Source organism: Ictidomys tridecemlineatus, chromosome 7 (genome assembly GCF_052094955.1).
Source record: "Ictidomys tridecemlineatus isolate mIctTri1 chromosome 7, mIctTri1.hap1, whole genome shotgun sequence".
In the NCBI taxonomy this organism is placed as follows: Eukaryota; Metazoa; Chordata; class Mammalia; order Rodentia; family Sciuridae; genus Ictidomys; species Ictidomys tridecemlineatus.
This window is the reverse complement of record NC_135483.1, coordinates 143,242,344-143,257,711: the sequence shown is the minus strand read 5'-3', so window position 1 is coordinate 143,257,711 and position 15,368 is coordinate 143,242,344. Positions and strand designations below refer to the sequence as shown.

Here is a 15,368-nt window from a genome sequence, read left to right as displayed (position 1 = left end):
AGGCGCTAACATGGCGACGTCGCTCACCGTAGTCCCCACCCCCCGCTTCTCATCCCCTCGGGCGCTGCTGCCGCGATCCCACCCCTTAGGGCAGTGGTGAAAGTGCCGCTACCTCAGCGGCGCACGTTGTCTGCTGTAGGAGCCTGAGCGGCGGGACCGGACCGCTAGGTAACTGGCTCTCGATGTTCCGGCCCCTCCCTCTCGCGCGCTTTCCTAAGGAAGAGGAAAAAGGAATAACGGCTCCTCTTAAAGACCCCTCCCTTCGATTTACCGTCTCCTCCTGTGGTCACTTTAGAGGTCCCTGGGTGCACAACGAATCCTTCCAGTACACAAGGAGATCTCCCTCCTCAATCCTTGGATTGGGCAGGCAAAGGGCCCACTGTGCTCTCCCCACCCAGGACTCAAGCGGTTGAAGGACCCTGTTGGTGATGGCTTGGGAAGATTGGGAGGCGCTGGTGGAAAAAGGTCTGGGTCCCAGATTTCGGGGGAAACTGGTGTAACGGATGGTATGGAGAACCTAGAAGCTGAAGCCCTCGGCCTTTTCTGTCCTTTCTGTTACCCTCACTCTCCCGCCATCCCCCACTTTTTCCAGGTGGGGCGGGGCAGAAGTGTGGGTGCAGATTGACTAGTATTTTCTCCTATTTTTTACCTGCAGGAGTGGAATGCAGAGCTTCTGTAGGGAAATTATCTGTGCTTTTTATCAATGCCTTAGGGACCAGGACCCAGGGATTGTGTGTACGTGTGTGTGTGTGTATGTGTATGTATGTTTTCCATGCTTGCTCGTTGAACCGAAGCTAGGAAGAGGAGGAGTAGCTGAGTATTATTTTTGTGCCTCTAGGTAGTATAAAATTGTCTTTCTTTACTGGCGAGTCTTGAAACTGATGAGGTCAATAGCAAAACTATCATGAATATATTGAAATAAAAGGAAACACTCCTGATGAACCTTAGGCCTTATTGACTAATCCCTAATTATAATGTGAAAGCTAATAATTTCTTAGGGATTATACATTATGGAGACAGTCATAATACATGCGTGTTATGTATATACTTGAAATCAGAACACACACTGACTTCTTCTGAGCACACTTTTTGTTGTATTTGAAGACTTTAACCACCAGCGTTGCCATTGCCAGTAATGATCATTTTTAAACAAGTATGTTTTTTTAAAAAATGGTCACCATTCACGTCAAGAATTAAGACAGTTCATGATCTTTAAGGCTATTGATAATAGTTTTTGTAAAATAACTCCTAAGACTCTTGCGGATTTACAAGTGATGTGTTATGCTGTCTTCCTAAGACATGTTTCTTCTTGCTTTGAGGATGTTACTGCTGTTGAGTTTTTAAAAATTATTTTTAATATAATATTGTGGTAGTTTAGAACTTAGGTGTTTTGTATTTTAATTATCAGTTAAGGATTTTCAGGAACTTTTGTGTGTGTTTAAGGTACATAATACCTTCTGTAGATCTGATTGCATTTCCTGTCATTCTTTTTTAAATACCTTATGAAAAAAGTTTATTTTGTATTAAGGGCATTATATTATTCTCTTATTAAATATGTAACCCAGAAATTCCTGTAACTTTTTTTGTTTGGAGTATTTTCTATTTTAGTATTTTTAAACTAAATTAATGGTAGAAAAGGTTATGTCACTCTTTAACAAATAATCAGAAGGGCGCTTTTATTAGTATTCAGAATTTGGAAACTATGTAAGTATTGTTTAAAAAATACATTCTATCCATCAAATATCTTCTACTTATAACTAGCATTTACTCTCAAGAAATCATCTACATTTTTTACCTGAATTTTTGTATTTTAAAAAACAATAGTTTCAATGATTTATGTTGTTTGCTACTAAATTGAATTGCTAGATCAGGTAAACAATTCCACCATATATGCTATTTCCACTCATTTTTTTCTTCAAGCTCTTCCTCCTATGAAATATGTCTATAAGCTGGTATTTCTTTCTCTTTGTTTTTCTTATTAAAATATCCCTTGAAAACAAAGTAGTAAAGTCTTCCTTACTTAAATGCAATTTTGGGGGGCTGGATATGACATTTTGGCAATGGTAGTAAAGTGATTTAAAAACTTAAGAATTTTTGTTCAACAAAAAGGGATGTAAACAAAATTTCCTCTAAGGAGAACAACACTTAATTGAAAGCCTGTTGTAAGCATTCAAATAATATTTATACAATCATTACAATAGTGTCAGGAATTTAATGAGAACTCAGTATATAATGTGATAATTATTATTGTTGAATAAAGTGTGAGAATTGTAATTGGCAAAATACCAAATGAACTTTAGTTATTTGGTGTTGCATAATTATCTTCATCTCTTAACATTGACCTTAAATTTATAAATATTTTTGAATTTTTTTATTATGTGGAACCTAATCTTTTGTATTCCAACTTTATACCTTTGTTCTTCCAATTTTAGCTTTGTTTTTTTTTCTTAATTTTACTCCTTACACTAATGTTTCCTTTTGTTTATTGAACATTTATTGGAATACTGTTATTAGAGATCGACTCCAGTTTTACCATACTAACAAATAATTGTTTTCATTGTTACTGTTTTCTTCTAATTTGCATATACATACTATATGTTTTTTGCAGAATTTATAATATCATAGATATTGTTTATTTTACTTTTCTAACCTTTGTAATATTTGATGGTTATGTGACAGCCAAATTACTGTTAAAATTTCCTCAATTCTAAGGACCCCAAAGGGAAATAATTGTTTGTACTTTATTCCTCTCAATAACATTAAATTGAACAGCTCTGTTCATGTAGCTTTCTCTTCTTTTGAACTGTTTCCATAGGATACTAATCTCAAATAGGATTACTGCTGAAAGGATAGAAATGTTTCTACAGTTGCTAAATTTTTGCTTCTCCCCAAGTAGAGTTGACCAAGTTTACACTGTCATGAGACTATGAATGCAGTAGCTTTGCCATAATTTTGCTGACTTTGGAATTGTGCTTATTAAATAAAATGTGATTGCTTAATTGGGAATTATTAATGGCACTAAGTTATATTATTTAGTAGTTTTGAAATTATTTAGTCAACTATATGTTTTTGTAGTTTGATAAATATTTTTCATTTTTTTTCTGCTTTTTGAACTATAGATTTCAGACAAGATCGGGCATATTCATGGTATTAAGATTATAGACTTTTAACTATAGGTTCCATAGGGTTTCTGTCTTAACGAATTTGTCATTTTGAATCTTAATAATTCATGATTGATAATTATTGAGATTCAAAATGACAAATTCATTTTCCTATAGATAATCCTTCAAATAAAGTCTGTGTGTGTTGTAGCCAAATTGATTAAGGTTTTGTTTCTTTGATATCTTCTTTTGGCACATAGTAAGTATGTAGTCAGGATTTGGGGATGATTTTTTTTTTTAGGAGCCAGATTGTCATGAGTCTACTTAGGAGCTGTATTATGTGTGGGACAAATTATGTCTTTTTTTTTGTGCCTCATTTTCCTTTAAGGAGAATAACACTGAACTGTAAACCTTGTAAGTATTCAGATAATGTTTATAGAATGCTTAAAACTGTGTCAGGAACTTAATGAGAACTCAACATATAATATAATAATTATTGATGGAGTTTACTCAGAAATACTAATGTAGTACAGCCACTTGAAGGATGTTTATGATGTTGCTTGAAAATAATACACCATCCATCTATTTGGTAGTTTTGACAACAAAGTTGGGTTTTCCCCAGGAACTTATTTGTACTGGAATTTACTAATTTAGAATTTTCATAAATCCATTTAAGAGAGTATCATATATTTTTTGTTCCATGTGTGACCCTTTTCCCAAATCAGACTTTTTCTATATCAAATTTTTAGTATTTTAGCATGCACATGTTTGAGGTGATACAATTATACTGTAATTTCCATAAAATCCATTTTTTTTCTTCTAGGCCAATTTCACCATAAACAATCTAGTGAGACCTTTTATTTCTTCCTCATAGGAGATTATGATGAATTAAAATAACAGTCCTGATGGTTGTTCTTTTAAAGTCCTTAGTAATTATTCAAGTAATATAACTACATTATTAATTCTCATCCACAGTGTTGAGAGTTACTGATGTCTTTTGTTGTTTGTAAAGCAGATTTTAATGATTGTTGAAATATAGATTAGGATTAAGGGTTTTTCCTATTAGTAATATCACTTTCACTTACTTGAACTTGGACATACTTTGAGGAAGGGAGAGAGGTGAGCTTATTAGTGTTTTGATGGGAATTATATATACAGTGTAGTTTATCTTGTTTGTGCTCTCTTTGTAAATGAGAAATTTTAATTGATGTATTATTAGTAGTGGTGGTGTCTATAATTTTTGTAGTTCTTAGTGAATTATGAATTTCTATTTTCTTTTTACTTTTTTAAAATTTTTTATTAATTTTTGAGGGGTACCAGGGATTGAACTCCAGCACTTGACCACTGAGCCACATCTCTAGCCCTATTTTGCATTTTGTTTAGAGACAGGGTCTCATTGAGTTGCTTAGCGCCTTGCTTTGGCTGGCTTTGAGTTTGCAATCCTCCTGCCTCAGCCTCCCGAGCCACTGGGATTACAGGTGTATGCCACTGCACCCAGCTTCTTTTTACTTGTTCCAAAAAAAGCTAAGTTTTTTAGCAACAAAGATATATTTTATTCATCTACCTTTAGGTAAAAGTATGCTGTGGACATTATGAGACTGATTCCATTACCAAATCTAAAGTGATATAGTAAGATTTGCACTCATAATTTATATTCATAACTCTTAATCTGTAAGTTCTTTGTATTTATATGCTTTTAATGTTATTCTGTTGTAATTTTAAACTGTAAAGCAAGAACTTGCTTACCTTCCATAAAACAGGGATGAGAGATCTGAAAATAATCAACTCACTTTAAAAATGAAGTTAAAAATTGGACTACTGTTATTTTTATTAAAGAAAGTTTTTGAGATATTGGGATATTCACATATTCAAATATAGTCTCAGGAAATCTGACATGATTTTTGTGTGTCCCATCAGCTTTGAAAAATTTCATCAAAACTTTAGTGTACTCTTAAGGATTGTGATGTATGTGAAAGACATCTGTCATGTCTTCTGTGAGAGAAGAAAAAGTGGAAACTGCTTTCCTCATTAAAATGAGCTTTAACTTTTTCTAACATTTGTATTATTTCTCTCTATTAATGAAATAAACATCAATTTTATGAATAAATCAATGTGTTAAAGATTAGTTTAATTTTCACAGAGGATTTTGATATTATATAGTTTTAAAAATATTCTTCATTTTTTTAATTGGTACATTGTGGCTATAATATGTAGTTACTAGTTTCTGGCCTTAAAAATGAAAAGAGAGTAAGATTAGGTATTAATTAGGCATTAGGAGAATGTACATTTGAAGTTAAAGTAAGCTTGGTGTAGTGGTTTGTTCCTGTGATCCCATTTACCCAGGAGGCAGAGGCAGGGAGGATTGAAAAGCTCAAGGCCAGCCTCCAAATTTAGGGAAACCAGCCAGGTATGGTAGCACATGCCTAAAATCCCAGTGACCCATGAGACTGAGACAGGAGGATTCAAATTCAAGACTTGCCTCAGCAACGTGGCAAGATCCTGTCTCAAAATAAAAAGACTGGGGATGTGATTCAGTGGTCAAGTGCCTCTGGATTCAATCCCTGGTACCAAAAACAGAGAGCAGGAAGGAGGGAGCAGGGGGTACAGTTCAGTTTTAGAGGACCCAATAATGAAAGAAAGAAGAAAGGAAACTAAAAGAAAAATATTGCAGAAAAACTTAATATAAACCAATAATTGCATAAATTGTTTTCCTTAATTCTTTTTGACAACCTTGAAATGCATGTTATTTCTTACTGGAGAGGATCACAGTGTAATTATGCTATTTAGATTGCCCTAGTGTAGGAAGTCCAAGATAATTGAAAGGAAGAGTGAAATGTTTCGAGGTCATGACTATTGGTTTTCAAACTCCTGGGTTTAGATTTGCTATTATGACCACATTGCTGTTCCCAAGGTGAGCTCTGGGATTATTTCTTGCATTTTTTGGCATTCAACCAAGATAAAAGAAGTTGTAGTGTAGCTCATTTATATAGTGCTTGCCCAGCATGTGTGAGGCCCTAGGTTCAATCCCCAGCACCACAATAAATAAATACATACATGCATACATACATACATATATACATACAAGCACAGAAGAAAACTTTTGCCTCTATGGTGCTGTTGTCCTTGAAGTTGTAGAGTACAAGTCCATCTTCCTACATTAATTTTCTATTCCTGCCTCACAAATTACCACACACTGAGCATCTTAAAATAATACAAACATATTATAGCTACTGGAGGTCAGAAGCCTTGGTAAGGTCAATTGAGTCATCTGCTTGGGTTCTTTTCATTTTTTTCTGATATCTAAAAAAAATTGTGCATAATGGGTACCATGTGTTATTTTGATGTATGTATACATTGTGTAGCATTCAAGTCAGGTTGAGCATTTCTGTCTCCTTGGTCATCTATCTTTTCTTCCAGGTGAAAACATTCAAAATCCTTTCTTTTTTTTTTTTTTTTTTTTTTAAGAGAGAGTGAGAGAGAGAGGGGGAGGGGGACAGAGAGAGAGAGAGAGAATTTTAACATTTATTTATTTTTTCTTAGTTCTCGGCGGACACAACATCTTTGTTGGTATGTGGTGCTGCTGAGGATCGAACCCAGGCCGCACGCATGCTAGGCGAGCACGCTACCGCTTGAGCCACATCCCCGGCCCCTCAAAATCCTTTCTTGAGATACATAATTATTACCTGTAGTCATTCTACTGTGCAGTACCACACAAAGAGTTTCCTATCACTGACTATAACTAGTACCCATTGATCAACTTTTCACCATCCTTCTCTCCACCCTGCACTACATGCTTTGGTAACCAACATTTTGTTCCCAACTTCTATGAGATTGGTTTGGAGATTTTTGGGGTTTTGTTTGTTTGTTTGTTTACACAAAAAGCATGATCACATGGTACTTGTATTTTTTTTTTTTTTTTAGTTTGTCTTATTTTACTCTCCCAATGATCTCTAATTCCATCCATGTTGTCATGAATGACAGAATTTCATTCTGTGCTTAGGGTCTTACAAAACCAAAATCAATGTGTTGCCAGTGCCATGTTCCTTTTTGGAGTCTATAGGGAATAATTCGCTTCCAAGTTCATTCAGGTTGTTGATTAAATTCCAGTGCTTGCAGTTGTAGGACTGTCATCCCCCTTCCCTTGCTTGTTATCAGCCAAGGGCTGCTCTTTGCTTCTAGAAGCTGAAATACTGTTCATGTGCTCTCCTCAAATAGTGGCAGATCAAGTCCTCTCATGCATCTCACTTGTCTGATTTCTTTTTCTGCTTGTATGTCTGACTCCAGATCAACAAAGTTCTGTGCTCTAGACCAGGCCCACCTAGATAACTGAGGATATTCTATTTTAGAATCTGTAATCTTGTACATCTACAAAGTTCTTTTTGCCATGTAATATAATCTGTTCAGAGGTTCCTGGAATTAGAGCATGGACATCATAGGGGCTATTCTACCTACTATACACATATTCTGCAAAGAAATTCCATAAACTATACCTGTACATTTCTAAATTGCTTCCTAAAATTTTTCATCTGAGTTTGGATAGTTGAAAAGTATTCTGGTTGTGCACAGTGGTCCACACTTGCATTCCTGGATACTTGAGAAACAGAGGTAAGAAGATTACAAGTTCAAGGCTAGCCTGGGCAATTTGTTGAGGATCTGTCCCCCAAAATAACAAAAGGATTGGGGATATAGCTCAGAGGTAGCAAATGTGGGGCCCTAGATTCAATCCCAGTACTGAAAAAAGAAAACTCTAATGCATTTTATTATTTTTTTCCTCCACATTTTTATTGCTGCGTTATAGTTGTACATAAATATGAGATTTGTTGTTATATGCATACAAAACAACATAATTTGGCCAATATCCCTATCTTTTCTAGATATAGACACCACTCTTATAATATCAATTGCCATAATGATTTGATACTACAATTGTTTTTTAATGTAAATTAATTAACAGTTGGAAATTTTCATTGTTCCTTTTTTCTTATTAAAATGTTATTTTTTTCCATTCCTTCAATATAATTTTATTTGAATCCAGTGTATTTTAATGTTTTAAATAAAAATATCTTATTGATCACTTTTATCATACTTTATAACAAATACATATTCAAATTTTCAAAATTTCTCAATTGATTTTTTTTTCCATATTTTTATTAGTGAATTATAATTATATAATAGCGAATCATTTTTACATATTTTTATGCACTTAGGCACATGGTGTAACTATATAATTTAATTGTTCTCAAGATATCCCCTTTCCCTCCCCCTGGTCCTTTTCCTCTACTCTACTGGTCTTTTAATTTTCATGAGACACCACCACCACCACCACCTCTTTCTTTTCTTTTTCCTCTCTAGCTTCCACATGAGAAAATTTATGACCCTTGACTTTCTGAATGGTTTATTTTGTTTAACATAATGCTCTGAGGTTCCATCCATTTTCCTGCAGATAATATAATTTCATTTTTCTTTACGGCTAAATAAAATACCATTTTGTATGTATTCCACATTTTCTTTAAGGAGTTGCAAAGTTTCTGGTATAATTTTTAGGTCTTTGATCCATTTTGAGGTGACTTTGATGCAGATGAGAGAGAAGGATTTAGATTCATTCTTCTACATATTGATAACCATTTTTCTCAGTACCAATTGTTTGTTTGTTTGTTTGTTTTTTTATGTGGTCCCGAGGATTGAACCCAGTGCCTCATGCCTGCTAGGCGAGCACTCTACCACTGAGCCATAACCCCAGCCCAAGTACCGATTGTTAAAAAGGCACTTTTCTCCAACAAGTTTTTGGCACTTTTGTCAAGGATCAGATGACTGTCACTATGGGTTTGTCTGTGTCTTCTGTACCATTGGTCTATGTGTCTGTTTTTATGCCAGTACCATACTGTTTTTGTTACTATAGCTCTGTAGAATAATTTGAAGTCAGGTGTTGTAATGCCTCCAGCATTGCTTTTTTTGTCCTAAAATTGCTTTGGCTATGTATTCTGAAGTCTTTTAGTCTTCCAGGTGAATTTTAGGACTTGCTTTTTTCTAGTTCTAGGAATAATATCTTTGGTAATTTGAAGGATAGTGCATTGAATCTGTGTATTGCTTTTGGTAATATAGCCATTTTAACTACATTATTTTTGCCGACATATGAATATGAGAGGGCTTACCATATTCTAGTGTCTTCTTCAGTTTCTTTCTTCAGCATTCTTTGGTTTTTTATTGTAGAGGTCTTTCGCCTATTTCTAGGTTTTTCCTCTCTTTTTTTTTAACCCCTGAGGCTATTGTGAATGGGATTGTTTTTCTGCTTTTTTCTCAGCAGGTTCATTATTGGTGTGTAGGAAAACTTGATATTTGTATATTGATTTGTATCCTATAATTTCTTCTTTTCTTCATTCTTATGGAACTCCCTCTCAAGGCTACAGTTTTGGATAATATTTCAAGAATGAAAGAAACAGTCATTAAAGATTATTGTTAGTGTCATCACAGTATACAGTATATCTGAAATTCAGAACATTTCTAAACACAGGACAGGCACCATTTTTAACGTAGTGCTTTGCATTTATCTGAAATGGGAAAAAGCATGAGTCTGAGGCTTAATGGTGCCTTCATCAGTAGAGGCTTTAAGACATTCTTATTTTAAATTACCCATTTGTTTTGTTTAATGAAAGTTTTTACAACCCAGGGCAATACATTCCAATAAGATTTGAGGTGGGGGAGCTGGGGCTGTGGTTCAAAGGTATAGTGCTCGCCTAGCAAGTGGGAGGCACTGGGTTTGATCCTCAGTGCCACATAAAAAAATAAATAAATAAAATAAAGATGATGTGTCCAAATACAACTAAAAAAAAAAAAGATTTGAGATGGATGAGAAGTATTGTTTTTTGTTTGTTTGTTTTACAGTACTGGATATGGAACCATGGGCATTGCACATAGTAGGCAAGTACTCTAACATAGAACTACCGTCCTAGCCCTGCTTTTGGCTTTTTTGAAATGTGTGAGAATGAGGATTCAGGGAAAATAGGCACATCAGTTTTAGGGAAGCAAAGAGAAGTTGAAGATGTGCATGCCCAGGTACCCTTGGAAAACAATCATGACCCTTTAATAATACATAACTTAGTTTGAACACTGCCTCTTTAAGACTTTTTCACTACTGTCTAGATCCTCCTCTCCCAAAGGACATATGCTACCCTCCTCTACCACACAGGATTGTACTTGGGTATGTTAGACTCTTCTGATTTCTTGTACAGGATTGATTTCTTTCAACACTAATACATATCTTTTAGGCCTGTTTGCAGGCACAATACTTGTCTCTTACCATGACAATTAGCAGTATATGTACCTTTTGGTAGAGATTCTACCCTCAGGTTAGTTATATCTAATTATAAGAAATGCCTGTACTTTAGGTAGGATATTTTGTGGAAAAGGAGAGATTCTGTGCCTTTCAAGGTAAGAAAGAAAAAAGACAGTAGTTTTAATCTTCAAATTATCATTTCTATATGATTATACAAATAGGAAAACTTAGAGCCTAATTTACCAAATATACATTTCTCTGAAAGAAAACAATTGGAAAAAAATTTATCTCCCCCTGAAATAGGTAAACATTTATGTTATCCCACAGAGCCATTTGTCCTTTGAATTGCTGTTCCATTTATAGTCCCATTTTACATTTGTATAACTAAATATCCTATTTGTATAACTAAATATCCTATTTAAAGCAGAATTGCCACCTTTGAGTTGAGTCTTCCCAGTTTTCCATCCAAGTTTTAAGCATAATAGAATGTTTTAGACAATCTGATAAGCTAATAAGCTAAAGTGTAGTAGTCCTTCTTCTTTTTCTTTATTCTCATAGCTTTGTCTTTGTTGTTTTAATTACTTATAGCCCTTCTTCTCAACAGTCTGCAATAGAAAAATCTCCCAAATTCTTTCTTGGCCTGATAGTGGGAACATAGTCCTATGATAATGGTAGAAGAAAATACTTCTCCTTTGACCATCATACTTCCAACTTCATTACCTTTTCTTAATGCAGTTAGTAGCTGAGCTTTCTGCAGAGTGTTTCTCCAGTCTCACGGTGGGCACTCCATTATTTACATAATGGTTCTATCTAATAATTTTTGTGTTTTGTGGATTTAGTCTCCCAAACAATGATTCCAGTTGTTTCTTTGCACTAGGGGCTTTGTCATCCTGGTCTTCAGATTTTTTCCCTTCTTCCTTTGTCACATGCAAATTGACCTTTTATTGGTAGAATGTTGGTCTTTGTCACTGGCAAGACCTACTTTCAAAAGCTCCCTTTAGTAGACTGCCAACTCATTTCTATGAGGTATCAAACCATCTTACATTGTAGTATGAAATGGGTGTGAGGGCATAAATAACTAATTGTCTATCGGAATTCATTCCCTTCTTTCTGGTTAGTGGTAGATATTGCAATTTCTAATTAATAAGTTTGTGGTGAAATAAATATGTCGGAGCCTCTCTGCCAGCTTTGGCTGTGTGACCAAGTTCTGGTACATGGAATGTGAACAGAAGTTTCCTATGAGAGTTCTGAAAATTTTCCTTAAAGGGAAGCTGCTGCTCAACTTTTCTTCTCTTGCTTTCTAATCAGTAGAGGTTATGGTTAGAGCTTGAGCAATCATTTTTAAAACGATGAACGGGAAGCCATGCATTGAGGAAGGCAGAGAAACAAAATAGAACAATGCTGGGTTCCTTATGATAGTGATTCTGGACTGCCTACATTTCCATTGAATGTATTTCTGAATAATTTAAGCCATTGTTTGAGTTTTCTGTCATTAACAGCAGAATCTTATCCTAACAGATATTAAAAAGTCATGCTGGCTGGGTGCATGCCTATAATTCTAGTAGTGGCTCAGGAAGCTGAGGCAGGAGAATCATGAGTTCAAAGCCAACTTCAGCAATTTAGCAAGGCCCTAAACCACTTAGTGAGACCTTATCTCTAAATTAAAAAAGAAAAGAAAAAGGGGCTAGAGATGTGGCTCAGTAGTTGAGCACCCTTGGGTTTAATTCCCTGTAACAAAACAAAACAAAAAGTCAAGCTATTTTTTCAAATAAGCAGCACACAAACTGGATCCCTTGGATGTTACAGTGTAGCGCTGACGCACACAAAAACTATTAATCTCCTCTATGAAGAATTTTGATGCTTAGATCTCATGTCATGTCACCTGTTATCCATGATTCCCTCCCCACCTCAGGTTTATTATGATAAAAATCATTTTCTCTTTTCATCATGGGTCCATTGTCCTACTTTTATCCTTGGAACTGTTATACCTCTAGTGGGTGATAATGTACCAAAAATTATTGGAGACTACAGGATAAATGTCTTCCTGAATCACTGAGGATTTTGGAGGGAGCTTTAATTTTCTATTAAAACATATAGATGGAAAGCAAAATTCAGATGCGTGTTTTTGATATGAAAGAAACATTTGAAGTGTTTATCATTATGGAGTTAAAGTACATGAGGCTATTCTTCAGATCACACAGGGTAATGAGTTCACACTTCTCTGCCTCTTCTTTTCTTAGGGATACTAGATGGAAACTTAAGTTGTGCTTATTGGTAAGAGCTGAGGGATTCCTGACTACAGAGTGAATAAAACTCATGGCCTACCAGCTAGAAAGGTAAGAAATCTTAATTAAGCTTTTATTGCAAAAGCATTCTTTTTATTTTTGACTGTCTCCAAATATTATTGAATTTAACTGATGTTTCTGTACAGTATTACTTAGAATGCTACCATATTGATAATGTTTAGTTTAAAAAAAAAGATTCTGAGTGTCAGCCAAGTTGGAAATGTCCTTTTGGAGATAGAACATGTATCAGCATATTAAAGTGCATCTAAGACTGATTTTAAAGTGTTAGATTTTGTTTAATTCAGAGGCTCCTAAATTTATTTGACTGGAGACAAGTAGACCCAACATAAACATCCCAATTCTCCTAGGATTTTATGACTAGTAACAGTAGTAAATCTATGAAGTACTTTCTATGTTTCAGAAATATTTGTGGCCAAAAGTTTACATACTCTATATACAAGCAAATTAAACATTAGATTTATTTGCTTTTGTATTGATTTGTTTCAGCCAAGTAAATCACCATTATTATTTCATACTGATCAGAAATATTAATTTGACATTATAAGGTCCTTGAATTATACCATTTTTGAGCATCTATGTGCTAGCCATATGGTATTGATATTAGAGATATGAGATACAGTGGGTTTTGATCTCAAGCCATTTATAGTTTCTAAATATAGCTTTTTTAAATGGAAAGCAATCCCAACAACTCAACTCTGGAGGCCAGGATAGAAGGTTTACAAGTTCAAGGCCAGACTCATCAACTTAGGGAGACCCTATCTCAAATTTAAAAAATAAATAAATAAAAAGGGCTGGGGATGTAGCTAAGGGGTAAAGTGCCCCTGAGTATAATCCCTAGTACTCCCCCTCCTCATTAAAATTAAAATAAAATGGAAGGAAAAATATCAGTTTAATAAAGTGATCTGGCATGCAGAATCTTTCAAAACATGGCAGTCTAATGGTAGACTTTGCAAATATATCAAGATGTATGAGCAAATTGGCCTGTGCTTTTGTACCTAAACCCAGAGGTCCAAATCAAAAGAAAAAAAAATGCATAAATGGAGTTACTCTAATTTTGTCAAAAATATGGAAAATAATTGAAATGTGGGGCTGAGGCTGTAGCTCAGTGGTTAAGTGCTTGCCTCGCATGTGTGAGGCACTGGGTTCAATCCTTAGCACCACATAAAAATAAATAAAGATACTGTGTGTTCATTTACACTAAATAAATATTTAAAAAATAATTGAAATGTATATGTATTTAAAAGGTGAAAAAAATTTAAAGCAAATACAAGGAAGAAAGGGTGGTAACACTTGATAATTTTTTCTTATATACTAATCCTTAAATAGTAAAAGGATTAAATAGTTTTAAGCTACTTAACTAACTTGAATGTTTAAGTTGATGATCAGGTTAGAAGTATTCTTCATAACCTGTAAGTTCCATGAAGGCAAGGGACCGTGTCTGAATCATCGTACCCTGGAGTACGATGGGCTGAAAGGCTGCCATCAGTTCATGAGGCTTTGTCCTAAGAGCATTTTTCTTCATAACTGGTCTTTCCTTTCCTCTCATTTTGACTAGCACTACTTGAGTTAATACCATCATTCCCTCTTCAATCTCACAGTATCTTCTAGTTTTCTTAGGTAGTGTAGCTCTCTCTTATCCATCCTCCACATTTCTATTAGTGATCTTACCAAATTAAAATTTTTCAATTTCTTAACAACATGGCTAGGGAAACTTTTCTTAATTTGAAGAGGACCAAAAGAAAATATTTTAGGCTTTGTAGGAACCACATGTGATCTCTGTTGCATGTTCTTCTTTGCCTACTCTCTATACCATTGTTTAAAAATGTGAGAAACTTTTTTATTTCAAGAGTTTGGCCTAGCCGGGCGTAGTGGTGCATGCCTGTAATCCTAGCAGCTTGGGAGGCCAAGGCAAGAGGATTGCAAATTCAAAGCCAGCCTCAGCAATGATGAGGCACTAAGCAACTCAGTGAGACCCTGTCTCTAAATAAAATACAAAAAAGGGCTGGGGATGTGGCTTGGTGGTTGAGTGCCTCTGAGTTCAATCCCCAGTACCCTGGCAAAAAAAAGCCAAAAAAAAAAAATCCTCATTCTAAGAGTCCTAGAAACTTCCAGGAAATCCACAAATCCAATCGTAGAAATTACTTTCCTTTCTCTTGACTTTATTCTTTTGTATCTTCTCCATTCTTTTTATTAAATGTGTCACTGTAAATATGACCAAAAATGTCCACTAGTCTCAAGTATGATTCTGAATGTCTTGTGCCCACTTCTGTTTGACTATTCCTTTTTACCAATTTCCTAAAGAAGTAGTCTGATTGACTTAACTTGGTCAGGTGTCTCTCCTGATTTATCTGAGACAGCTATGTCAGGATCATGGATATTAGGATTGCCTTTTATTGCACTGTTGGCAGATCAGGCACTCTAGTGGGATCATGCAGGTGTTTAGGAGAGATGACCAAGTCCAGCATACTCATGTTCCCATAGCATCTGTGTTTATATAAAAGAAAGATTATACATGTACATAAATAAATTATTATTTTCACTTGTTAATCCTCCTTTTTAATCTAATTTTAAGTGCAGAATCCATACCTCTTGTATTTAACATGGTTGCAAAATAGGCAGTCAAATGTTTTCCAAATAAATTTCATAAAAGTTAATGATTTTTATTAGAAATGTTTGAGAATGCTATAT

General features: G+C 34.8%; 1 protein-coding gene across 1 annotated transcript in view; it reads left to right on the top strand.

Moving 5' to 3' along the window:
• The first annotated feature begins 56 nt into the window (after positions 1-56).
• The window catches only part of Atf2 (activating transcription factor 2), a 94,931-nt gene continuing 79,619 nt past the window's right edge, over positions 57-15,368 (top strand). Inside the window, 2 exon segments of the mRNA XM_078017632.1 lie at positions 57-168; positions 12,615-12,710. Of these exon segments, the coding sequence (XP_077873758.1) occupies positions 12,691-12,710 (20 nt within the window). The 5' untranslated portion in view covers positions 57-168; positions 12,615-12,690.